Source organism: Lathamus discolor, chromosome 3, assembly GCF_037157495.1.
Source record: "Lathamus discolor isolate bLatDis1 chromosome 3, bLatDis1.hap1, whole genome shotgun sequence".
Classification (NCBI taxonomy): Eukaryota; Metazoa; Chordata; class Aves; order Psittaciformes; family Psittacidae; genus Lathamus; species Lathamus discolor.
This window is the reverse complement of record NC_088886.1, coordinates 114905598-114930597: the sequence shown is the minus strand read 5'-3', so window position 1 is coordinate 114930597 and position 25000 is coordinate 114905598. Positions and strand designations below refer to the sequence as shown.

Here is a 25000-nt window from a genome sequence, read left to right as displayed (position 1 = left end):
TCTCTCCGGAGTGCAGGCGCGAGTGCTCGATCAGGTGATGCTTGTGTTTAAATGCTTTCTTGCAAATCTGACACTGGTGTGGTCTTTTTCCTGTAAGGAAAGACAAGAGGACATATGGGTTATAGTGGCAGAGATGGATGGCTTCTCCACCCCTTTCTCTCCCTCCACTCTTTCAGGTCCTTGAGCAACATGATACCTGAGCCACCCCACTTTCTCCTTTTTAAAGGAGGTTCAATTGCAGAAACAAAACAAAAAAAAAAAATCACATTTATGCTACAACTTAGACTTTGGATGGGTTTGACTGTAGTAATTTTACTCAAGCAGCTCAGAATAATAAAGAAAATGATTCAGAGAGCATCAATGGAAAACTGGCAGCTCTAGCAAGCAGCTGACACCCATGAAAATGTTCAAAAAATATCCCTATTTATAAATATTTCTGCTGACAGCATCATATACATGTCGCATTTCTTTCCACGCCTTGCTGAAGAGATTAGCCTGTAGAGAAGGCCTTTGTTTCTTAAAGTTTTCTTTGTATAAGTCGCTCATGAATAGCAGGAAGCCAACATCCTATCTTTGTGCCTTTGACAGTGGTGCCACATAACTGCAAGCAACTGCTTGCCAGCCGTTCCTCACCTATAACACCCCAAGGCAAGCCCACCACGGATTACCTTGGGGTGAGCCAACATACACGGAGGGTCTAGGGACAGCAAGAGAGAGTCAGGCCTCATTGAGTCCCTAAGCTATTTGCTGCTGGCAGGAGGACACAGGCTGGACACACACCAAGCTGCTGCAGGGGTCCTCTCTCCTCCAGCCCTTGACTGGGGGAGGAAACCCTCAAGGACCGAAAGACATTTTTCCCCCACCACATGAGCAAATACAAATATATACATCTGCCACAGAAGCATAAGGGATTTCTAAATAAAATGTTGTCAGCCACTCGCTGAGTGCTAAAGTAGTGTTAAGCTGCAGAAAACAGTATTTCCTTTGGCATTTCAGACAGTTTCGAACCAATGTTTGAAACTCAAAACCAGTGCCAAGCCTAAACACATCTGGTTGATCCCAGGCCACAAATAGCACAGGAATGCCTTCAACACCTTCCAGAACTGCCATACTGAAAGCTTAATTCCAAAATAGAGCTGACAAAAAATACTTGTCAGCATGATGCCACACGACAAAACTCAGCAAAGCATGATGCAACCGTGAGATATCCAGACATAACATATGGTGCAAAGATTGGAATTAGTGAAGACCGATCACCAAACTTAGATTGCAGAAGGCAAAAAACAAAATCAAACATTAGTACCTTCAGCCAGATTTTTTTTATTTTTGAAATGTCAAATTATAATCTTAGTGTCATTCAACTGAATGCTCCAGAGTGGTGCAACTATGCAGGCAGATACAGTGCCAATTAGTCATTATTTTTTAGTTTGTGCAATTTTTACATATATAAAAATGGTGGTATTCAGTGCCTGAAATGCAGAGTCCTGCTTTTCATGTCTTATTGCTAGAGCAGATTGTTAGGAACTTATTAGTGGTCTGATTCCTCAGGCGTATTTACCACACTTAGCTAATGTGGGATGTGACCTGAACAGAAATAAACTTCACACCAGAGCCCTCCCATCCTGTCAGTTGTAAAAGTGTGGTATTCTCTTAAATCTAAAAGAAGCAAGCGCAGAGAGAAGACTATGGTGGAGGGTAGAAAACACCAGCCAAGAGAAAAGGGCTGGAAAGATGGGAAACTATCAGTGGTAGTGTCCACATGGAAGGAAATCCAGCAGGGAAAAAAAAAAAAGATGTTTTCAGACCATTGAAGGATCTCAACTTCCAGGAAAACTCTGACTGCTCTTTGATGAATCTGATCTGCTTTCTTTTCCTCTGCAGTCACTGCCAGTATGTGAGAGCAGGAAAAGTGAGGCATAAAAAGAATTCATTTCCATAGCAAAGTTGCTAAGAACAAATACTAAGGAATATGTGACTTTTTTCCCCCCAATCTAGTCACAGCTACCTTCAAGCCCCACTGTGAAAGTTCACATTTAATAAGGTGCGATTAACAAATACTCAAGGAAGCCAAAAATTGTGTTATGAAATGAAGGAGATCTGGCAGGAAGGAAAATACAGGAGAAACCACAGATAGAATAAACCAAATGACAGAAGAATTAGTGGATGCCTGGAAATTGGGACTCAAACTACATTTCTCTGTATGAGAAGTTCCTAATCTTGCATACATACAGGGTTGTGGGGTTTTTTTGTTGGGTTTTTTTTTTCTTCTTTATTTCCCCTTAGAGTAAAACTGAAAATTCAAGCTTGGTATATTGGATTATAGCAGTATTGCTTTTATGATCTGTTTCCTAATTATGCATTTCTGCCTTGACCTGGAAGTGCACCAAATCCAGAGCTGTGAAGCAACTACCTGGATTCGGAGCAGAAGTTTGCCACAGTGGGGAAATCCCACAGTCATAGCTCTGGAGATTTTAGCACGATTTAGTCACTTACTCAAATTAGCATAAAATCCCAAAGCACTCTTGACCTAAGCACTCCTTACACCTCAGTGCTGCCCAAAGAAAACCTTCACGAGTGAGGTGGGAGCTTTCCCAATGCCACCAACCACCCAGCTGGATGCACCAGATGATAGGCCTGCCTGCATCCCTGCCTCATCCTAGCCGTCCTGCTGAGCTCACTCAGAGCAACACACTACCATCCCTTTGCTAGTATCTCCATAGTTGCTAATTTTGTTCCTTTATTTTTTTTCCCTCATAGTCCTTCTGCTTTTCCTCAGGGCTTTTTTTGTGTCCTCCTCCTCACTGAGCTGCCCACGCTGTCTCAGTCCCTCCTTCTGACTTACTTTTCCCCAACATCAATAAGTCCAGCCCTCATCTTGTTCCACTTCTCTACAGCAATGCTCCTTATCTGTTATTTCCTGTTTTTTTTAATGCCCACTACACCCTTCTCACCCCACAGCTGTGCTCCATCCAACTGTCCAGCACTTTTTCTCCAAACAGAAGTCAGCCACCTCCACTGCTTCTCATCCAGACCTGTCTCCACCTGTCCTTCCCCGAGGCTGGGCTATGTGCCTGTCCCTCAGTCTTTGCTTTGCTCATCCCTTGCACGCAGCGTTCATTCAATATTGCGTTTCCTGCTTATGATACCTGGGGCCTCCCTCCAGCCAGCAAAGTGGTAGCCTGGCAGGAAATTATCTATATTTTATATATTAATTTTGAAATGAGAAGATTAAAATACTTTGTATTTTCATATTAATTTATATTAGTACTAAAAAGGCTAAACTAGAGCTATTTAGTCTACCACATCCGTATCAAGGACTCAGTTTTGATCTGAGGGAACATGACAGCTTGAGCAAAGTTCTTTGTTCAGACACCATACAACATACCTTAGCAGTGCACAGCATGCAGCTGTTACAACACTAATTGAAATATGTTTTTAAATGTATCAGGTTTCTGAACATTTGTGGGAGAATTATTTTTCTCCCATGTGTGCAAAACCCCGTATTTCAACCATTTAAAAGGAGTACCTAATCCCTACAATGCATTAGTAGGCCATAAAATAAAGCTGAAGTAAGGTATTTTACACTGGGGATGGGGATAAATCTACAATTGTAAGTTGATGGGGATAAGTCAACAGCTGTAGGTGGATAGGGAGAACCTAGAATTGTACGTGGGTGAGGAGACCTACACCTGTAGGTGGTTGGGAAGAACCTACAACTTTAAGTAGTTCTGAATGCTTTGTAAGCTATTTAGCTAGCATGCACTAAGAGCATTGTTGTGCAATATCAAATCAGTGGACTAGATGGGTTGAAAGAAAGCAGATCTGAACATCCTTCCCCACATTTTACCCAGTTTCATTTCAGATGACCTGTGTCGTCCTGTCGACCCTGTGGGGATTGAACTGAGAGAGATGCCCATGGCACCTCACAGGAGGGCTCACAAAACACTCTGTGTTATCAGGTAGATACGTGAGGTAGATGCATGAGGTAGATGTCACATTTTGCAGTGAAACCGAGTGATAAATACCTCTCAAATATCTGAAGAAAATGTTTGGGCTCTTTTTTATTCCATCATCTGCAAAAAGAGGTTCCCACGGGGGCCTGCACTCAATTTACAGAGGGGAAATTATAACTAATCTCTTTGCAAAGTCTCTAGAATTGCGTTTCTGTCAAAACAAAACAACAACAAAAAAACCTCTAACAGTAAGTATCTCTCAATCTTCCTGGGCTAAAAGCCTTTGAGTGAAAAAGCTATGAGTTTCACATTTGCAGCGCCTTAAAAGTCATAAGACGTCAGATCATAAGCTGACACTGGTCCCAGACTAAATATCACCCATCCTTTGCTTAAGGCAAGTAGGTCTTTTTTTCTGTGGGAGGGGGCCAAACAGAAATCCCACTCTTTGGAGGAAAGAAGGAAACATTTCTGTGACAGTTTGTTTTTGTTTTTTGAAGGCGGTTCTTTTGAAGTTGCTTGGGGGTTAGTATGTTAGTTGTAGTCCCAATGGAGATGGATTAGTGGCCAGAGCACAGCGAATTGGTCAAAGGTGCCAGATAAATGCAATTTATATATAATTGCCCAAGCTGCACCTGTTCCGTTTTCAATAGAAGACCTTGTCTACAGAACAGATTTCACAAGCATAGAATATATCCTTTTTTTTTCTTTATTTGAGTGTAAAAGAGGGAATTCTAAACTTGCATCAGAGTAAAGCAAGAAAAAATAATCTTTAAATAGCATGTAAATTTTTTATGAATCAAGCTCTAAATAAAGAAAACTCCTGAGCTGGGAATTCAGAATACTAGCCAGAGAGAGCTGATTTGCTACCAGGCTCAAGAACAATATTTAGTTTACAGAATCAATCTGGAAATAAAACTAGTGCTTGCATCAGCATGAAAGCTACAAAAATATAAAAGAGGTCTTAATAAAATATACAGTGGAAAAGGAAAGGATGAAAGCACTAGCACAGTTATGAGGCCCTCGACAGCCCACACAAGTAATAAAATAGAATATGATGTAATATAGAACAACAATGAAAGGATTTAAAATTTCTAGGTAGGATTCTGAAAAACTGTTTCCAGGTTTTGTTGCAGAGCAAGCACACTGCAAGTTTCCTTGGGAAGCTACGATAAAGCTGGTGTGTAGCAGACATGGGTGTTGACGACAGGAGAACAAATTCACCTTACTCCCGAATCAGCCCAACACAGCACTGATGACCCAAGGGCGCTGGATTAGTAGCCAGGAGTCAGGATATTTCTCTTATTTCCAGATGCTCACCTTACTCCTGAATCAGCCCAACACAGCCCTGATGACCAAGGGGGGCTGGATTGCTACCCAGGAGCTAGGATGTTTCTCTTATTTCCAGATGCTACATTCTGTTTGCTTTCTTGCTCACTTATTCACTACTGTTTGCCCTCCTTATCTGCAACACAATTTTTTTTGCTCATGAGATGGTACCAATGCTTTACCATGAAGGGAACCATCTTCATCTTTAGTATGGAAAGTTTCTTGAACCTTGTGCTAAGCAGCATGGATAAATCTGAGATTAGGCACATGCAGTATCCACTCAACCAATTGCAACCTGTCCAAAGTTAGGATGAGTTCATAAGACTTCCCAGGAAAATAATGTGAGCACTGAATTCCTGTGCTACCTGCCATGCTCCGCACCCTAATTACAGTGCTGCATTCCCTGGTTTTAAAGAAATAGGATCTTGTGAAGCTCAAATTCTCAGAGGCACAATATATCTTCTCTTAAAATTAAACGTCATGCCAAAATTAACTTGGCAGAATTTGGTCCTGCAACAAGCAGTGGCCTCTACACTACATTTCAGATTCAGATGCCAGAAGCAAGGCATTTCACTCATTGCAGTAACACAATGAATTTTCCTTTTCCACATGAAGCTAGAAGCTATTGCAGAATACTGGTAATGCTGCATAAATTAAAAATTATGGATTGTGAAATCTGGGCCCCTTTTCCTACTGTACTCAAGCTGTGGGAGGCATGGAGTACAGAGGTAATGGCAGAGCTCCCTGATTTGCGTCCACATGGTCCTACTAGAAGTTCTTGGGTTGACACAAAAAACTGGCCAAATCCCATTCTTCTTGCCCTGGAAGTGAAACAGCTCCACTGCAATACTTCAGTGACATTCCTGTTTTCTCCTTCACAGCAGTTGGTGTAACACATGATTAGGGCATCTCATGTAGTTTCATCTGTCAATGTTATTTTTTGCTCCAGATGATTTCTGTGGGGTAAATATTTAGGGGCTGCAAAGCAGGAACATGGCCTCTGTCTGAATCTCTCAACCCTCATTCTAGCATTGTTTGCAATGGGTTTGTGAACCATGAAAAGTGGTGACAAATAAAAATCTAATTGTTCAAATATCAAAAAAAGCAAAGACCAAAAAAGCACATAGATTTTTTTTTTTTTTTACTCAGGAAAAAGGACATCAGTGTAAAAAAATCCAGTACTTGTGCTTCTCCAGGAAAGACAGGAAGTGTTCCTCCTAAAAATATGCTTTTAATGAAGTAACAACAGATCGTGATCAGCTGGTCAGAAAACAGCAACACACTCTGAAAGTAAGCCTTTTCTCTTTTTTTAGGTTTCAAAAAGTTGACTGAAAAATCTGGGCCTACTCTTAGAATGATCCCAAATGCAGAAGAGGCTGATACTTCCAATTTGGCTCCTTCCACTGAACAGACTGCAATTTCATACCTATATTATAAATGCAATTGCAAGCTTTTTTCAAAACTATCAAATTAATTTGAAATTCACTTAAGATGCACACTAAGCTATTAGCCGAAGTCCCAGTGCATTTTGCCTCCTGAAGGCTGTGGATCTGCGATGGAGCTAGCCCAGCCAAGGTCTTCACAGCTCCAGCCACCTCTATCTAACATTAGCGTGATGCGTGGAGGATAAAAGCAAGAGTGTCGTTAATAATATTTCGCAATTTATACAGCAAGTTCTATCACAGGATCTCAACCTGCATGGATTAAGATTTACAGCAGCCCAGAGAGGTGGGCTGGTATCATTTCCCTCTATCTCAAAGATGGGCAAAGGTGAAAGAAGGTGAAGCAATTTGCTGAAATTCACAAAGGAAGCCTGTGGCAAGGCAGAAAAGGGTGCAGTTCCCTCAGCCTCAGCACCTGTGCCTTTGCCACAAGACCATCCTTCCTGTCTCTAAATGCCACACTCAAGCTTGATGATGTGCTGTAGTTCTAGCGTATTAAATATGACACCGTATACACGTTCTGGATCATAAGGCTGAGTCCAATAAAATTGATGGATGTAAAGCTGAGAAACTGAAAGGGACAGAGCAAAGAAGAAGAAAAGTCCCTACGCTGCAGCTGTGTGGTATTTTTCTAGGCAGTAGGTTCCTGTGCTACTTAAAGACCAGAACATATTTTTGCTTTTACAAATGCAGTTTATTTTGCAAATCAAGGTGATTGCACACATTTCAGCTTGTCAAATTTTCAGCCTTTCAACCATATGTCTGTCGACCTTATGGACTACCAACTTTATGGGATTCAACCATATGTCCAGATCCCAGTATATATGAAGGCCAGTTCTAACATGAGAGCTTTACAGTACTAGTGTAGTAAGCCATAATGTTTGCAGATGGCTGTAATAAAATCATTCAGGAGAGAAAAGGTGCAGGGACGTAAAGCCTTCAAAGCTTCTTCTACTGAATAAACAATTTGATCTGAATAACGTAGTGGGAAGCACATTTCAGCAATGAACTAGCTGATCTAGTCCAAAACGTTGCTTTTAATTTTCTTTCCTAATCCCATATGTATTTTTACTTTCTTTTTTATTTTCCTGTGTGGGATTATCTTAAAATTTGGAAGTATAAGAAGGAAAATAACAAAATAAAGAAAATTCTTTTAAAGGCACAGTCCACTTCTGAATTGTAATTTTTTCATATATGAAATACCAAATAGTTATGTGCGGCCTGGAAGATGTATTAATAGAGAGGTACATGGTTTTTACCATCACATGGTGAGATTGAAGGATGATGTGACTTTCTTCGTTTCCTGAGCTGGGACTCAGCTTTCAAAGTTAAGGAAAGTTTCCTCCTGAGTAAGCTTTTTCTAACTCTAGGAAGTTGGTGTTTGGTTTATGTCCTGCTGCACAATAATTCACATGATAATTCACATTCCCTTTGTCTAATATAACTTGATATCTCTATTATATGGGGAGCTCCGGTCCCATTTTCCCCTAAGTGAAACACACTGAGCTGATGTATCCCTCGTGGAGAGCTCTCCACCTCTGGGCTCATGCCTGTCCAGACAGAGTGGGAAAGGGAGCACTGCCTGCAAGGGGAATCATGGCCAGCATAGGTGTGATGGAGGGTCTTTTTCAAACCAAAATGTTTTTTAAGCTGACAATCCGTGCTGAGCTTTGGCAAACTTCCTTGAACTAGAAAAAAATCAGTCCCTACTTGGGAAAGAAAGAAGCCTTCCCTGGGAATTAACTGAGAAGCAAAAAAGTGAAATGCAACCTGCCTGTGCTGCTGGCGTGCAAGATCAGAGCAAAAGCAATCCCTGTGAGCAGTTTACTTTCAGATAACTCAGCCAGAGCCTGCTCTCATGCTGCTAACGTCATTGGAAGTTCTTCTATAGGATTAAATGGTGCAGGGTCAGATAATGTCTAGGAAACAAGAAATATACTGTGACCCTTGCTTCCTGCGCCAGACTTTGTGCTGACCAAGTTGCAGGTCTTTCCGAGTGCCAGGGCCTGCCTTATTTGAAGAGGGCTTATCCTGCAAGATGCTGAGTGCCACCATTGCTACTGTGCTCAGCACGACACATCGCATAGCACCTGCCAGGATTCACCCCATCACATCCAACAGCTCTTCACCCAGCAATTACTATTAAAAAGAATTAAACAATGTGTTGAACTGAGCAAAAGATGTCCTTTCTGCCCTATTGAAAGCCTCTCCACTTTCCAAACCATTCACTGCACAAGCGTACTTGTGAAAGACTGTGAAGAGCACAGCATGGACCTCAACCCTCCCCTTGGCACGCGCGGCCATCCTACCTGTGTGCTCGTATTTGTGTCGCAGCAGGGAACTGCTCTTCTGGAATGTCTTGTCACATAAGTCACATGCATACATGCCACTTTCTGTCTTCTTGATCTTCTTTCGGGACAGACAGGAGTCGGAGTCCGTCATGTCATCAAGGCCGGACATGTAGTCTGGGGTTCCATCAAGCAATTCTCCCTGTGAGGGAACCACCCGTCAGTGACCCCCATTTCTACCACCGCGCCTTCCCATGGAGGAACCAACCATCCGAGAGAAGTCAAAATCATGTCTGATTAGGATGGTTGTCCTCTCAGCTTAGGAACCCATTGGAAATGAAACTACATCTGATGAGAACTGTGGAAAAAATGAGAAGCCTTCTATGTCTTAGACCAACTTTCTGTCTTTGAGCACTCTGCAGTAGTATGATTTACACAATTGGACCATATTTATAATCTCAGCACTAAATATTTTCAAGGAGCAGAAAAAGCAAAGGGGAGGTTCTCTGTGGACGGCAAAAGGTATTGTAATATTTTACAGGTGTAAGTGTAAGCAACACCTAGGAGATCATTCCTTGCAAAACACAGAAACTTGGTTATATTCTGTATCTGTAGAAAGGTTTTAATTGAATTTTATATTTAGGTACAAATGTTATTATTATGCAATCCATTTAAATGTATGTCTCCCGACTAAAGGCCTCAAGCTATATTTTTATATTTAATTTTGTAATTTGAAATAGGGAATATTAATAACACTTTTTATCAATGTTCTATCTATGTTAAAACAGCCTTCAGCATTAAGCAATAATGAATGTGGATCAGTAAATTATTAAATTTCTTGATATTTATTTTGTCTTGATCCAAAGAGAGTGCAAACTTGCATGATAACATACATTTCCATTTGCTATCACACTGTTCGGTTTTCTTAGACTAGGTTTGCACTAATTAATATTAGAGAAGATTAAATAGGCTTAAATACATTTACAAAGAGGGCAGATGTACTGTAAATTGGAATAGTGGAACAGCTGTTACGGAGGTGCAGTGCTATTTACGCTCCTATTGTGCAAAGAGGGATTGCAGCCTGTAATGTAAAACCATACCTGATTTTCACATCTGAAACTATAAAACATTTACTAGTCAGTAAAATTACTAATAGACCATAATAGGACATAAGGGAACATGCACAAATGCAAAAAAATAAAAAAAAAATAATAATCTATAATCAGTTAATCTCATTTAACTAAACTCTGTACATTATATCTGAACAAACCCAGAAGAAAGATATAAAAGTATGTGACTTTCATAAAGCAGCTCTTTGCTGTAGGAATGCAAGTGGCAAAATCCTTTGCTAGTCATGTATTGACTCTGAGAAAAGGATTAAATGTTGTACCCAGGCATGAAGAAGTGCCGACACAGATTACATGTCCAGGGAAAGACTTCCTCTGCGATTAAGGTCCCTAGCTGCTACCTCTCCAAATAATTTTGTTTAATCTCCAGGTTTTTTTCAAAGCTGTTCCAGATGACTGGCAGGATTACAGGACTGGTGGTCTGGGAAGGGCAGTAGGTGGGCTGAAGAAGGGGCTATGGGGAAACAGCATGTCAATGTTTCTTATCCCCCAGACATTCATGAGAAGACAGAATGCCTTTCCCATGCATGGTGAGTGAACAACCCCCCCAGAAACATGGAGGAGGAAGCTTTGAGGGCTTTCAGTGGGACACAGCTGCTACAAGTCCATATGGACCTCCACTTACAGGGATACAGATTTGCATCCAAGTGTGGAGGTGATTCCCAAGAGGTCTCCCACTGCTCCTTTACCACACACTGCCCCTTTACCACACACTGCCCTGCAGAGATCAGTTTCCCTACAAAGTTTCACTTTGGTTTTTTTCCTGTAGGATGGGACTTTTCATGCATGTTATTATTTAGACAAAATTCTAATAAGAAATGACTAAGCACTTAACAGAATAAAACCATGTGTTATGCCTATTCAAAGGTATTAATATTGTTTCTGCATCCAAGTAGAGGTACTCTTAGGGTAACTGCAGTTTGTTTTCCTATTTCACTGCATTTTTGCAAGTTCAGACTAAAATAAACTCTACTAATTTTGTTGCAAATGTTGAATATTGCTTCAGGTTTTTTCTTCTGTAAAAGGACATATCACAAAATACTAATTTGTAGCCTTTCAAAGGAAAATAGTTGCAACAATTTACCTGAAATCCTTGTTTCCGCTGGTACTTTCTTCTTTGCTGCATATCAGCAAAAGTAGCTGCTCCAGTTGGGTAAGTGTAGGCCATATGTGGTAGGAAGCTCATCTGATCTAATCCTGGGTATGGTCGCAGCCCAGGAATACTGGTCTGGACTGGTGGCATAAAAGTGGCTGGGGGAAATGCGCTCTGTGGGGGAAGTGTTGTATATAAAGGTTTGGCACTAAATGGGTTCATACCAAATACTGGGTTAGTGCTTTTATCCAGATTATTTGAATTAGAAAACTCTTTCTTGATAAAAGTCAAGTTCAGTGGCTCATCTGAGTTTTCAGATGATGAAGAAACACTGTTGTGTTCTAAAGTTACACTATTAGATTTTGTTTTGTTCTTTGTGGCTATAATACTTTTGGGTTCCTTCATTTGTTTTGGTAAAGACAAGTCCAAAGGCTCAGCCTGAAGCTCCTCAGAAGAGAAACTGTTTGGAGTGTAAGAACTACTGTGGGAGTTTTTAGAAGATGTGGAAGAAAGATTTAAAGGGGAAGGAGTATTGCTCCTAGAATGGTCCAATTTATCAACTGGTTTAATATTGGTAAAATGAGGAGGTTTTGTTAGCCTGAGAGGAGTATCACAATTAGTAACACTGTTATGGAGTTCAGCTATAGATGGTGAAGTTATAGAGTCCACAGGCTTTATTGGAGATCTGGCTGACAAAGAGTCTTTAGTGGGAGTGTTGTTGGTGGCAGCCAGCGCCACCTTGGCACTGGCCCTTTCCAGTGATGGTGACCTGGAACTTGAATACTGGTAGACTTTTCTTTGTTCAAACCATTCCTTCACAAATTCCTGAGGAAGGCCAACAGCAATGGAAATTTTCAGTAGTTCATCAGAGTTGGGTTCCATATTCATAGCATAATATGCTTTAAGTACAGACATGTGGTCCTTGTATGGGTTGATGGGGCTAGTCATTCCTTTCTCAGAAAGTACTGATGACAGCAAGAGAGTTTGCTTATCAAACACTCCAGGTTTGTTGGGAACCATGTTCTCATGAGGCTGAAGGACTGCCTTGATTTCTTCATTCATTTTACACAGGTAACGCTCATGCTGATGCAACGGAATGGGACCAGGAAAGCTTTCTTTACAGAACTGGCATGAAAATGGAGTGGATACATTATGGTTCTCTATCATCTTGTCTTCAGTTACCAGGTCTATTAGGGTTCGCAGCTTCTCTTTTTTAATGTTATTGAGCTGCCTCCTTGAGTCTGTGGTTAAACTTTGGAGGCAAGCTTTGGCTTCATTGACTTTCTCTAATGTATAGTCAATAATACTTTTAGTGGCACCATTATGACTTACTACTGGAAGACCCACAGGGGGAATATTGGGGGAGGTAACTCCTTGTTCCTCAGCTTGAGAGCATGAATCCTTCATATGGTAAACCTTCAACTTGGAGATCTCTTCAGCCTTGCAGTCCATTTTCTGCCTGGAAACCGTGTTGTCCACAATCTGTAGGACCTTCTGCACCTCACTTAAATTACTGCCTACCGCAGGAAACCCAAGCAGTGGTGCTTCCATCCCTACACCTAAGTGCTGCATTGGACTTTGAGCAGAAGCATGAACTCCTAAGGGGCTGGTTGCTCCAAGTCCACCATTCATAAAAGGACTAGTTGCACTAAACCCATGTGAGGCCATAAGAACCTTATATTCATTGAAATCTAGTGGTTCTGTTTTAATTTTCAGTAGGCCTGTTTGTTCAGACATACTAAGTGGTTTGCCATTCTCCAGCTTGTTTCTCAGCTGTGTAATGGCTGAATTAGTAGGAGAGGAAGATACAGAATTAGGAGAAGAACCCGTCTTGATATTGTTTCTCATTCTGCCATTTACAGAGATTAAACCAATACATTTCTTGCTGCTGATGTGCGAACTGTAGGAGCCAGAATGGGAGAAACGTTTCTTGCAGTTTGGACACTCGTATGGTTTTTCACCTAAAAAGATAATTAAAACCAAATGTTAATTATCGTTATTGCTGCTATAATTGCAAATGATCACATTTGATACCCAACTGGTAGTCTGCGTGTTCACCAAGTGCGGAAAATACTATTTCCATGAATATGGCCGTACACCACCGCTGCTTTACACCACTGCACTCTTTCTAGGGGAATTGAAGTCAGTTTAGATCCACAGTGTTCAGCTGGCAACAACCACCAAGGTGTGAGATTGGCACCAGACTGACCATTTCACATTACCCTGTAAGAGGTAAGTACCCTGTGGCAAGGGGGGTCAAATCAAATCCAGACTGTTCAAATTTGATATGTTTTTGTGGGGGTTTTTTTGTTTGGTTTTTTTTTTTTTCTTTTTCAAAAAAAAATGGACTTTTTGCTGGAAATAAGCATGGTATGAGACAATGAATCCTGATGTTAGCACCTCCACATCAGTACTGGTGGAAGCTTTTGCCTGGGCAGAGGCTGGTGGCATTTTGTGCGGTGAATGCTGCGTCAAGGAGAGCCACATGCAAAAGTCATTCACAATGAGACGCTTTGCGCTTAATCGTTATCTGAGAATATGAGCTGTATTTCACCTGGGGGGACTTCTTGTTATGGCAAATATAACAGGCTCTTCAGGTCCGAACACTTCTGAACTCAAACTGGCAAACAAACAATCTATATTATATGCAGGAAGCTTTACTATTTCCAAATCTTTCAGCGAGACTGTGGTATTAACAGCATGATAAATGAGGATGACTCAGATATCACTTATGAAAGACCTTAGTAGCTCCAAGAAGCCAGAAGCAGAACTGTGTAAATTTTAAGCAGTCTTTAAAACTCAGCTAATTAAACAAAATGCAAATGAGCACACCAGCACCTCTGCTACTCACCACTGTGAATTCGCAGGTGTTCCTTCAGATGGTGTTTATATTTGAAGGCCTTGCCACACTCAGTGCATTTGAACTTGCGATTGCCTGCTCCTTGGGTCAGCATTTGGTGCTGGGAGAAAAAAAAAAGGTACCAACATAAATTTTATGCAAGAGAAACCATGAATTCCTAGATTAAAAAAGAAAAAAAGAAAAACAACCAAAATTAATGTGACTCTAAATTTATCAAGCTGACCAAAAGGTCTGCATGTACGTTTATTTGTCTCATCAGTGTTGCAATAAAAATCAAAATGTTGGCAGTAAACTGAAACAAATGAGAAAGTACTTTCACATAAGCATTCAATATTTGCTTTAGAATTATTTCCTAAGTCTCTCATCAGAAATGTGTTGCTTTAAGGTATCTTACAATGAGAGAAACTGTTTTATAAGATTTGTGGCTCTTAATATTCCTAGCAGACTCTGAACGTGTGTGACTCTGCTTGTTTAAAAATTCGGTTTACTGCTTGTGGAGGAAAGACAGAAACACTGTCGTTACTGGAATTTCATGTAAGATTCAGTTCATTATCAAGCAGAGGAGGCTGCGTTTTCGGCATGAGCTGATGCTGGAAAATGTTTTTTTAAAATCATAGAGCAGCAGGGAAGACTTGAGCTACCTTTAGTGTCATGTTTTCCTGTTGGTGCTCTTCTGAGGGGCAAGGGAAAGTTAAAAGCGGCATACACATACAATCAAAGGCAGCTGACCTTTTTGTAGCAAGCAAGAAAAGCACAAAAAAGACTGAATTTGGACAGAAAAAAAATGTAAAAAAAGTAATAATATTCATCATAATGCAGCCAAACACTCTGCACACTCAAGGTAGGAGGTCAGACTTTTGCAGGTGGCCACAACACAAAAGCCTATTTCAGGAGGAGGGAGAGGGGAGAAAGAGGAAAAAAAGAAGGGGAAAGAAAAAAAAAAGAAGAAAAAGGCAGCGCCGAAATGGTATGACAACTGCGAGGGTGTGCTGCCTCTTCCCACATTCCTGGCGAGACAGATGGTGTTACATGGGACACAGGGAGGTTTGTTCAAACAGCAGCAACCTTCAAAGATCAAGCAGAGCCCAGCCCGCTGCGCGCCATTGAGGGACCCGCGCTCATATGTTGCTGAGTTGCATAAACAAACAGCAACAGCTGTTTTGTCTCCCCCCATCGCCCTCCGAGGACTACTATAAACTTTAGTTGTGCCACTGTTAATATGATACAATCATTTTAATTTACTAATTGTAAATGCCATGAGCAAATGAGGAGACTTTTCAACACCAAAGCTACCATTCATAATGCACCAGTACCAGCATGCTCTCGCATGTGAAATTTCAGGCAGTTACATTGGATGAATATCCAGGCGGGGTTTTTTTTTCCACCCAGTGTTTTTAATGATATGAAGCAAAAGAAAGAACCTTACGGTGGATCAGTTTAGGAAAAATATATGTGTCAAAATGTGTTTGTCTGCTGGAAAAGCCATGGGAAAGAAAGAAGAGCAGAAGCCACTGTAGAATCATTTATATTGATATAAGATCAAACAAAAAATAGGGTTCTCTTAAAAATGCTAATTGCAAAAATTGCACTATTAGGAGATGTGTGTCTGCCTAACTGAACTTACCATATGCTGAGAAAAACCTACCAAGAGAAATACAACTGATCGTGACTTTCAGGTTTATAAGAAAAATAAATAAGGCATAAAGCCTCTATAATATGACACCATGCACACATCTATTTATTTAAGTTTTAATCTGAGTTTCCATTACAGCCCTCCATAAGACAGGTTTTCAGAAGTAATTCTCTGGCGAGGACGGGAGTAGTTTTTCTGCTGGTATGTACTGAGTTTTGTGGCAAAGGTCTATCACCAGCCTGTTTAGGAACACTGAGGAAGTTCAGACACCTGTTTGAGATACGCAGCATTTCCTTAAACGCAGCACTGATATAATATTACATGCATCACATCGAGGAAAAAACTGCTTTGATTTATTGCAGATACACTGCTGGGCTATACAAATTATAGTGATGCCGCAATTCTAGTGCATGCATGTGTTAGTGGCACAATCACAAATGACAGTCTATATGTACTGTAGGAACAGTTATTCTAAAAATGCGTAATTATGTTTAACAAACGATTATACAAAAGACGCATAATTTCACATGATTGAAAAGGCTACTCAAAAAGTAATGAAAAAATATTATCGGATCTTTTAGTATGTCTTGGAGCTCCTATTTGCAACACTGCAAAGTAAAACTAGGTAAAAAATGGAATTAAAATTGCTGAGATGTTTAATAATGTATAATTAAAATGCTACAGTTTCATTCACTTTTTGAGGAACATAAAAACGAAACTAAAGTCAAGTTAAAGTGCAAATAAAATTTCTAAATTAGAAATTAACACACTCATTCGATCGTGAACATAAGACTATTAAATCATATTAGAAGAGACCATCAAAAAATCATTTAGACCTCAATTAAAGCTATTACCATTAAAAGATCTGCATCTTCAAAATGCCATGAAAAATTAATAATGATTGCCAATCAAAGCAATATCGTTTCTCTAAGGGGTTATTACAGAAAGAAATCACTTAAAACCAGCCCCCCACCTGATCTGTCCCTGGCTTGTGTGTCACCATATGCCGCTCGAGCTGGGTGCGGTAGGCAAACGTGTAGTTACAGAGAGGGCATGAGAAGTTCTCCTCATTCTTCTCGTGGCGGTACTTGATGTGCTCCTTGAGGGACGTCAGGCGCTTGTAGCCCCGGTCGCAGTAGGGGCAGGTCAGCAGTTGGGCAAAGGCATCTGGAGTTCCAGGTGGCAGGTCTGTGCCCCGGGATGGGGGGGTGGGGGAGACAGGGAGGAAGAGAGGCAGGCCAAAAGGTCAGCAAATCAATGGCAGCTCATGGGCTGATTGCCCGGGATGGTATGAGGGGAATCGCTGCAATCTGCTGCCCGAGAGGGAGGGACGGCACTTCCAACCAGTGGCGGAAGGCACCAGCACCTGCGCACACCCATGGCAGACTTGCGAGACCCGACCCGCTCTGGACCGTGCTAGGAAATTAATTACAGGCATCGCTCCTCCCGCAGACTTGGCTGGCTGGAAAACTAAGAAATACTTTTCCCGATCAATCAGCGATTTGCATTCCAGCCCCAGCTCATTAAGTTACTTATGCCATTGACAGAACCCTTCCTACTGAAGCTTTTCCAATTATTTATCAAGGAGAGCAATAGGCCAGCTACCCCGTCTTTTGTTGCGTTAAAACTCTATTAAAACTTCCCAAACTACCAACTAGAACTGCAGCCTTTCCCCTGTTTAAATTCAGCTCTTCAGTTCACCCGCCAAATAATACAAATTTGCTGACTAAAAAATCACAATACACTGAAATTACAACCCCAATCTTTGCTTGTGAAATTCCGTGTCGCTGCAGCTGTTCTTCAATTTTTAAGGTAAACACCCAGGCATGTAGTGCATTTATAATTGCAACAGCTGCACGAGGTCAGGATACTGGCTAAAAATGAATTACAGCCTCACCATTTTCTTCTTGCCCATTGGCCTCTGGAGTGCCAAGGCGAGACAGTTCCTCAGGGGCTTCGGGGTAAATAATGGCTGTGTCGCTGCGCTGCAGGTACTCTGCTATGCTGACTGCATGCCCATCTCCTTCCTCCAATTTCCTTTTGGCAAAATATTCCTCAAAGTCTGACGTGCAATTTGCATTCTTCACTAAAATGAGAGAAGGGAGAGAGAAAAGGGGCTTGAGTGTATCATCCTCAAGAGCTGAGGTCAGTTAACATTGTTACGTACAGGCTGAGTTGGTGTACTGGAGCTACGAGGCTGGGGCTGCAGCTGGATCCACACTCTTATTGGTCTTACTCTAGCTCCTAATAAAATTAATGCAGGGTTTCCACCAGTATAGATGGAAGTAAAGGTGGGCAGTTAAATTAACAGGATCATGGGTTCTATGGGTCAGCAGGAGAAGTTTATGAGGCTTGGGTAATGCAGTGTAGTCCTTTATCAATGGAACCTGAACCTTCTGTAGTTCCGGGAGACCCATGGCTTTTGTCAGGAATGCAGCTCAACCTACAGGACTAAGCTCAGCTGCCCCCAGATCCCACAAACAGTACCCACATAAGAGACGGGAGTTGCAAGTAGTAAAGACCAAACCACTTCTCCTCCAACACAGGTCCTGCCTTGGGCTGCTCTTCTGTAGCAGGCACGAGAAGAGAATTGAGCACCTTTTTTTTTTTTCTCCCTGAAAAATTAACTTACAGTGGGAGAGTAGGTTGTTTTATTAGAAGTATTGCCTCATGTATTTCTACAAATAGAACCACATGTTTTAGACCATATCAAGGATACCAAGCCTAAAACCACTTTTACAGTCTGTACAAGAGTTTTTTCCTCTTTTCCTCAAATGTAAACTAAATTTTTTATCGTCCATTTAATGTCTATGAAACATAACATATGCTCAACCACCAAACATCCTGTTACTAAAAATAAGCTTTTCTCCTCCATGTATGAACACTGCATACAGAAAAGATCTTAAAAAGTCTGGGATGTTGTGTAAAAATATTAATATAATTACACTGGGGGAAAGAAAAAAAAAAAGCCAATCATTTTCTTTCTTTAATTTTTGTTTTTATTAACAAGTCTTGGAAGACACAGTTGGTGGCAGGGAATTAAATATACTTGTTTTTAACTGACCGCAAATGAAAAGAGCAGTTTATGATTGATTACATTTTTAATGTATTTCACCTTAGATAAAATAAAACTATGAAGCGACGCCATAAACTATCCTACAGTTCATGTAAAAGTAAAATATCAAATGGCATGATTCTGCTCTCCCTGGCAACAGAGAGCAATATGGAGTAAACTTGTGGAAATCAAAGGTGTTATGGCCTACATGGTTATTCCAGTTTGTACCGCTGGAAACGAGAGACTAACCAGCTCCTTGGTGCTTGGAAATGGGTAAATGTTTTGCCTCAGTTTCCTACAAAAATGCAAGGGGATGCTGGCAGTCAAAATGAGACATGGCCTTTGACTGGAGCACAACTGGAAACCTGAAAGCGCCTGATTTGAATTGTTGATCTTGCCATCATTGATAACAGTAGATATTCGTTTATGCAAACCGCATCCCTTCAGCAGATAAAATCAAATCCTCTGGCTGAGACAAATATGCCCTACTTTTGCTATGAGCTGAGCAGCTCCTCAGCCCTTCTGCAGTACTTATTGATAGTGACCAAATCGCACAGGGCACAGGACTCCTTTGAAAGGAAACTTCTGTTCCTGTCACAGCATAGAGAATTACTAGAACACTGCAGAGCTCCCTCCTCTCTTGGTCCTTCTGTAGCTTCTATTCTCATATGCTATTAGCATGAGAAACAATATCTCCATTTCCCCCCCCCCCCCAAAAAAAAAAGCAACTTGTAGAGAAAGGGAGTATAAATGCAGTGACAAAGACTGAGTACCTCACCTCCATTTTGTATCTCTGAAGGAAATATAACAAAATGGTGATTACTGAAGTACACCTCTTATGTGGAAGAGCGTCAGGCTATGGTTTTGACTTTTTGCTTTTATCAGAACAAAGCTGAGGCATTACTTTTTACACTGGAAGCCTGACTTTTCATTCCCTTGCTATGCCTAGATCTTCCAGCTGTTGTAAGATCCTCCACCTCCCAGCTTAACACTATCCCATCTCTGCTCCTTCTCGTGGCTTAGCAATAGATTCAAGTTTTGGTTTTTTTTCCGGATTCAGGCCGTGACTGAGTAAATGCTACCTGTGAAGCAGGGAAAGAGAACTTTTCTCCAGAGAGGAGACATAGAAGCGGGTAAAGGTGAGATGGCTCCAAGGGTTGGCTCCATATGTCCTTCTCCTCCAGGCAGGCTGGGGCTTTTTGGAGCTTGTAACTGCATTTATGGGACAGGGATTCAACCAACCAAGCAAGCCCTGAGTTAATATTAGGAGCTTCAGTCCCAAATTTGAATGCAAATGAGGTTCTTCCTTCCCAGTTCTCAAATCTATCTGGAGGCTGATCCAACAGGCTGTGGTAGACTGCTGCAATATTACTGGACTCAGCTTCCTAATTCTCTGGATTATTTAGCTTCTATGTCTGCACATGCAATCTGGGAGCTAAAGCAAATGTTTATGTCTACATTATAAACCCCTAAAAACAAGGGGATTTAGTGGAAAAGCCGACAGATCCTTAACTGAAACAATACAACCAGTGCTGCAACACTGCAGATTAACATGAATAGCAAAAGGTGACCATGTGTATCTGGTTTCTCACCAGAGATGTTAATGACAATTCAGACATGGCTGGAAGCTCACCCAGTGTTACTAAAAAGACCCATCTGATAACCATTAGGTTTTTCTCCCAGTTTCTGGGGGAAAGGCTTGCTTCCCTCCCCTTGTCCTAATTTGTTTTCCATGCAGAAAGTCATGTTCCCAGATTCCTCGTGGGCTGACACCGCACACATATTGCACATCCCCTCCTGCGATGCAAGAATTTTAGAGAGATGTATGGTGGGTGATCTCACCAAATAAGTCTTTCTTTAATTAATTATTGGAGCCTGGAGAGCAGAAATATTTTCAGCTCCAAAAGCTGATGTGGCCATGTCACATAAAAATAAAATGCCTTAAGGAAAGCTATCTTTGGAGGCATTTAGGACCTTTCAAGATAAAGCAAGAGAGGTTCAAGGAGCTTGGGAGACCAGTTATTTTGTGTGGGAACTCATCCTGCAAGATGGTGATAGCTGCCCTTAATCGCAAACAAAGCTAATAAAACCACAGCCTTCATTAGCCAGGAAGTGAGAGGCCCCCATTGGTACACACAGATTACAGCCTGAAAACGGCCTGTCCTCCAACCTGCCAAGTTTTACTTCTGTTTTCCTTCCCCTGAAGCATTTTTTTCCCCTTCTTTAAATTATATTAAGATCTTTACTTGGATCTTGTCAGATGTTAGTAATCAAAACCAGGAAAAATTTTCTGTTTGTTTACAGGGATTTTGTTAATCTATTTTCTGCAAACATCCTAGCTGTAATAACCATAACAGGTAGGATAAAATAAACCATAGAAATCTATTCATTCACATTTTAAGAACCTCTTCTGCAAAATGTCATTTCGTCAAGTAACTATTTCAGAAAATCCAGAAATATTTACAAATTAATGTAGCAGGATCAAAAACTAAAATTTTCATTCTAATGGTCACTTTTTGCTTTTCCACTATAAAGCTTCCATAGCTCATTATAAAAATGTAGCTGATTAAAGTATAGATAAGTACAACTAGGAAGTTGCCATTCTGACAATAGCAGAATAATTTAATAACAGAGACTTTTTCTTTTGTTCTTTTTTCTTTCTCTGCTAATGACATTCTGCAATGAATTTGATGCTAAAAATGCACTGCAGTTGTTGCATGCACCTACAGCAACTTTTCGTTTGGATGTATGTGAAAAAGTCTGAAGCTGTATCTCCTGTCTCTGCGCTCAGCCCAGGTCATGGAGCACCATGAGTTCTGGTGTCAAGAGGTAGAGGCATGTTGCATTAAATGCAAGAGGTCTCCTTGACCCATCTGGAAGAGCCCAGGTTAATCTGTAGGAAGCCCTACATAGGGCTCCCCTGGAGACCAGAAGGTCACTGTGGTATGGCTCTCAGTGAAGATGAAGTCACTGATCCAACTTTCATCAGGTCAAGTCTCAGCCTCACCTCAACTATTTTATTAAACATCAGTATTAAATCTGCCTATGATCTGCAAGGCAGAATTGAAGACAAACCCTCAGAAATAAAACCTTTAGTGAGCCTCAGGAAGAAAATTTTGAACATTTTCCACATTAGTTAGAAAGGATCTCCAACGGCTCTAATGACATCTTCCCTTTCCTCCTCAAATAATGGTTGGAGCACCTCCACAGGCACAGCTGGGTAGTTTTTACTCTGCATAAAGGGTGCTGCATATCTTAATAGTCACCTGGCACCTTCCACTCAAGGTGAAAAGACTGGCAAAGGCATTTAGTTTACCAGACGACTTAATATGTCTAAATAATCTGACATAGCTCTTAAGAGACTACGGAGACTGCAGCCATTACAGAAACTCGTTCTACCCAAACTACTGAGGCATCAGTGTCCACTGGAGGAGGTGGCTCTGAACCACTCAGTGATAAAAGATTTGAATTAAACACCAGCAGAGCACTAGGCAACTTATAATTGTTACTTGTGCAAGCTGCCCATTGCAGCAAATAGCCGTTGGAGTGAAGGGGAGGCTGGGGTTTTTGCACAGGACATTTGGGTAAGGAATTGCCAGCTGCAACATCCAGAGCAGATTTTGCATTTTAAATGCAGACCGCCTAAATGCAAAGCACTCTGAGCCGCGAGTTTGCAGTGCACCAAGCTGGATAGGGGCAACCGTTATCTTTTTCCCCAGAAAACTGGTTTCAGAAGAGGCAGAGCACCCCATGGACCCCACGCAGACATAGGACAGGGCTGTGCAGAGGCTCAACAGCACCCTGCCCCCAAAGATATGTGGTGAGGATAAAGTGGAGCAGACAGAAGAGACCATCAGATACTGAAAGGGAAGGAGCTAAGAGGACATGAAGTCTTTCCCCTCAAGCAGGTCACATTGCAAGTATGAAAGAGCCAAAGCTTGTCATGGTAAGGAAAATATGTGCAAAGGAAGTCACATGGACTGATAGGGGACCTCAAACGCTCTGGTAATGTTAATTCAGATAACTATCAAGTCTTATTTCTGAATCAGGCGCCCTTTAAAATCCAGTTTCTCCAAGTACTAAGCACTATTTGTCACCTTATTAATGTCCCTTGGGAAAAAAAAAAAAAAAGAAAAAAGCTTTTAAAATACATACATATCCAGTTCTGTATGGCAACACTATCAACTATATATGTAGTGATAAACTGAGCCTCAATGCCACCTTCCTTTCATGCATAACAAATCTAATAGGTGAAAAACGCAGTGACATGGTTTTATTTCCCTATTATTTTCCCCCTCAAGAATTATAAAGTAAATTTCTTGTGTTACTTAATAAGAGCATTGGGGTTTTATGTGGGTGTAACCAACATGAGGAAAGTGTGAGTAATAAAATCCTTGCAAGACTTAGGTACCACCTTTTACAGTAATATTTGTAGAGGGCATTACCTGTAAACTAAATCTCATAATGGAATGCATAGAAATGTACTTACACTAGAAAATTCTTCCTTTTAACTGTGTAAGTCGGGGCTATCTGCAACATCTCAAATTGTGACAAAATGCAAAAGAAACATTGAACGATGTATGGCATTCAGCTGTGCTGAGGATGGGGTGGGGTCTTGTGGCCTTTGGAAAGAACATGATAAACCCCTGAATTCTTTTGGATTAGAAAATAGTAACAGAAACCTTTTGCTGCTTTGCTCTACTACAGAAAAAAGAGAGGCGATGACTTGGAGATGATGCCTGTTAAATATCTCTGTCCACTTTCTTGTTCTACAAAATGTATTAATTTCTAAGGAGAGGGGGGAAAAAGAGATGTGGAAAAATAAAAATAATCAAAAGATTAGCCAGAAAGAAACATAATAATCTCATAAATATGCATTTAAAGTGTGCGTCTGTGTGTCTATGTAAGGGGTTTATGTATGTCTTGCTGAAAAGATGTTTTCAGTCTCTGAAGTAGCTTATTCTGTGCACTATGAGAATCTGGAGCTGCCAAGAAGGGTGCACCCCATCCTCATTATCAAGCTTTTGGTACAGTTTATCTCATTGAAAGACTACTGTACCTTGGTCCAGCTACTTTAAACTACATGAGATTCACCCTCACTGGGAAAACATCTCCTCATGCTGCTGAAAACTATTAGCTCGCAAGGAAGCAGTTAAAGGGATTTAGGGGCTGGAACATTGCAGGCACAAGAAGGATAGCAAGGACTCACCAAATGAGTTTGTTGCTGCACCATTGTGATCAAATTGGGGGAAAAAATTAAAAAACGGGAGAATTATGTGTTTCCCAATTATTCAACTGAAAATAAGAAAGAAATTGTTTTGTCACTACTTCTCTTCATGCACAGCTAATTCTACAAGGTACTGAAGAAAAAAACACTCATATCATGCAATACCTTACCTGTACCATTGTTTCCAGTGGTCTGAATTGTGGCTTCAGGCCCCATAGTGTCATAATCTTCCTTCATTTCTTCTGTGAAATAAGCATGCACACTTTAGCATTTGCACGTTATTGAATTGCTTACAAAGCTAGGGAGCACACTGTGGTAACAGGGAAGATCTTGGAATGGGAAGGAGAGAAAAGGGCTGTTGTGGACCTCTGTACAATGGCTTTGTTCTGGCAACTGAATGAGTTCAGCGGTGCTGGATGGCCGAGAACTTATTTACTTTAAACATGACAGTGAGTGGTGGAAAACAGAACTATTTGTTTGGAGTAAATGAAGGGCTTTTCCCAGTATCAAATCTAATAAGCAGACAGGTGATTAAGAGGGAATTTTTTGTTCTTTTTTTTTTCCTGTGTTTAAAAGAAATAATCAGTTAACAGACACTGTGAGATCTATACCTGGAAGAAGCTGCAAATACAAAAGGAAGATAGAAGTTGCATATCTCTGTTTCTATCTTGTCACATAGATCTGAGCTGTCATTTTCATTTTAACCTCGTTTGAAGAACAGCATGTATTAATATCAAGCGGTTCAGAAATGTAACAATTTTTCAACTGTGGGCAATTCTCCTCTGCCCGTACTATTTGTTTGCGTCCTCTGTGCACTCTGTGTGCTGGCAAAGTCTGCCTTTATGGCCATAAATTGCGTTAATTCACATGCAAATGAGCATGATATGTGTAGAATTATTTACTATGTATTTAGCGTGGATCGGTGTACTCTCCATGAAACTGGGGGTTCAGAGAGAGTTAAAATAGCTTTTCAAAGAGGCTGCATGCAGCTCCATC

The 25000-nt window shown here is 40.9% G+C and overlaps 1 protein-coding gene across 4 annotated transcripts in view; it reads right to left on the bottom strand.

The window, feature by feature from the left end:
• The window catches only part of ZEB2 (zinc finger E-box binding homeobox 2), a 116674-nt gene that overhangs the window by 1913 nt on the left and 89761 nt on the right, over positions 1-25000 (bottom strand). For all 4 annotated transcript variants that reach the window (XM_065671252.1, XM_065671253.1, XM_065671256.1 and 1 more), the window contains 7 exons: positions 24175-24246; positions 17620-17808; positions 16696-16910; positions 14081-14189; positions 11221-13190; positions 9031-9211; positions 1-90 (listed from right to left, as the gene is read on the bottom strand). The exon at positions 1-90 is cut by the window's left edge and continues 1913 nt beyond it. In XM_065671252.1, the coding sequence (XP_065527324.1) occupies positions 1-90; positions 9031-9211; positions 11221-13190; positions 14081-14189; positions 16696-16910; positions 17620-17808; positions 24175-24246 (2826 nt within the window). The remainder of the gene's footprint in view (positions 91-9030; positions 9212-11220; positions 13191-14080; positions 14190-16695; positions 16911-17619; positions 17809-24174; positions 24247-25000) is intronic.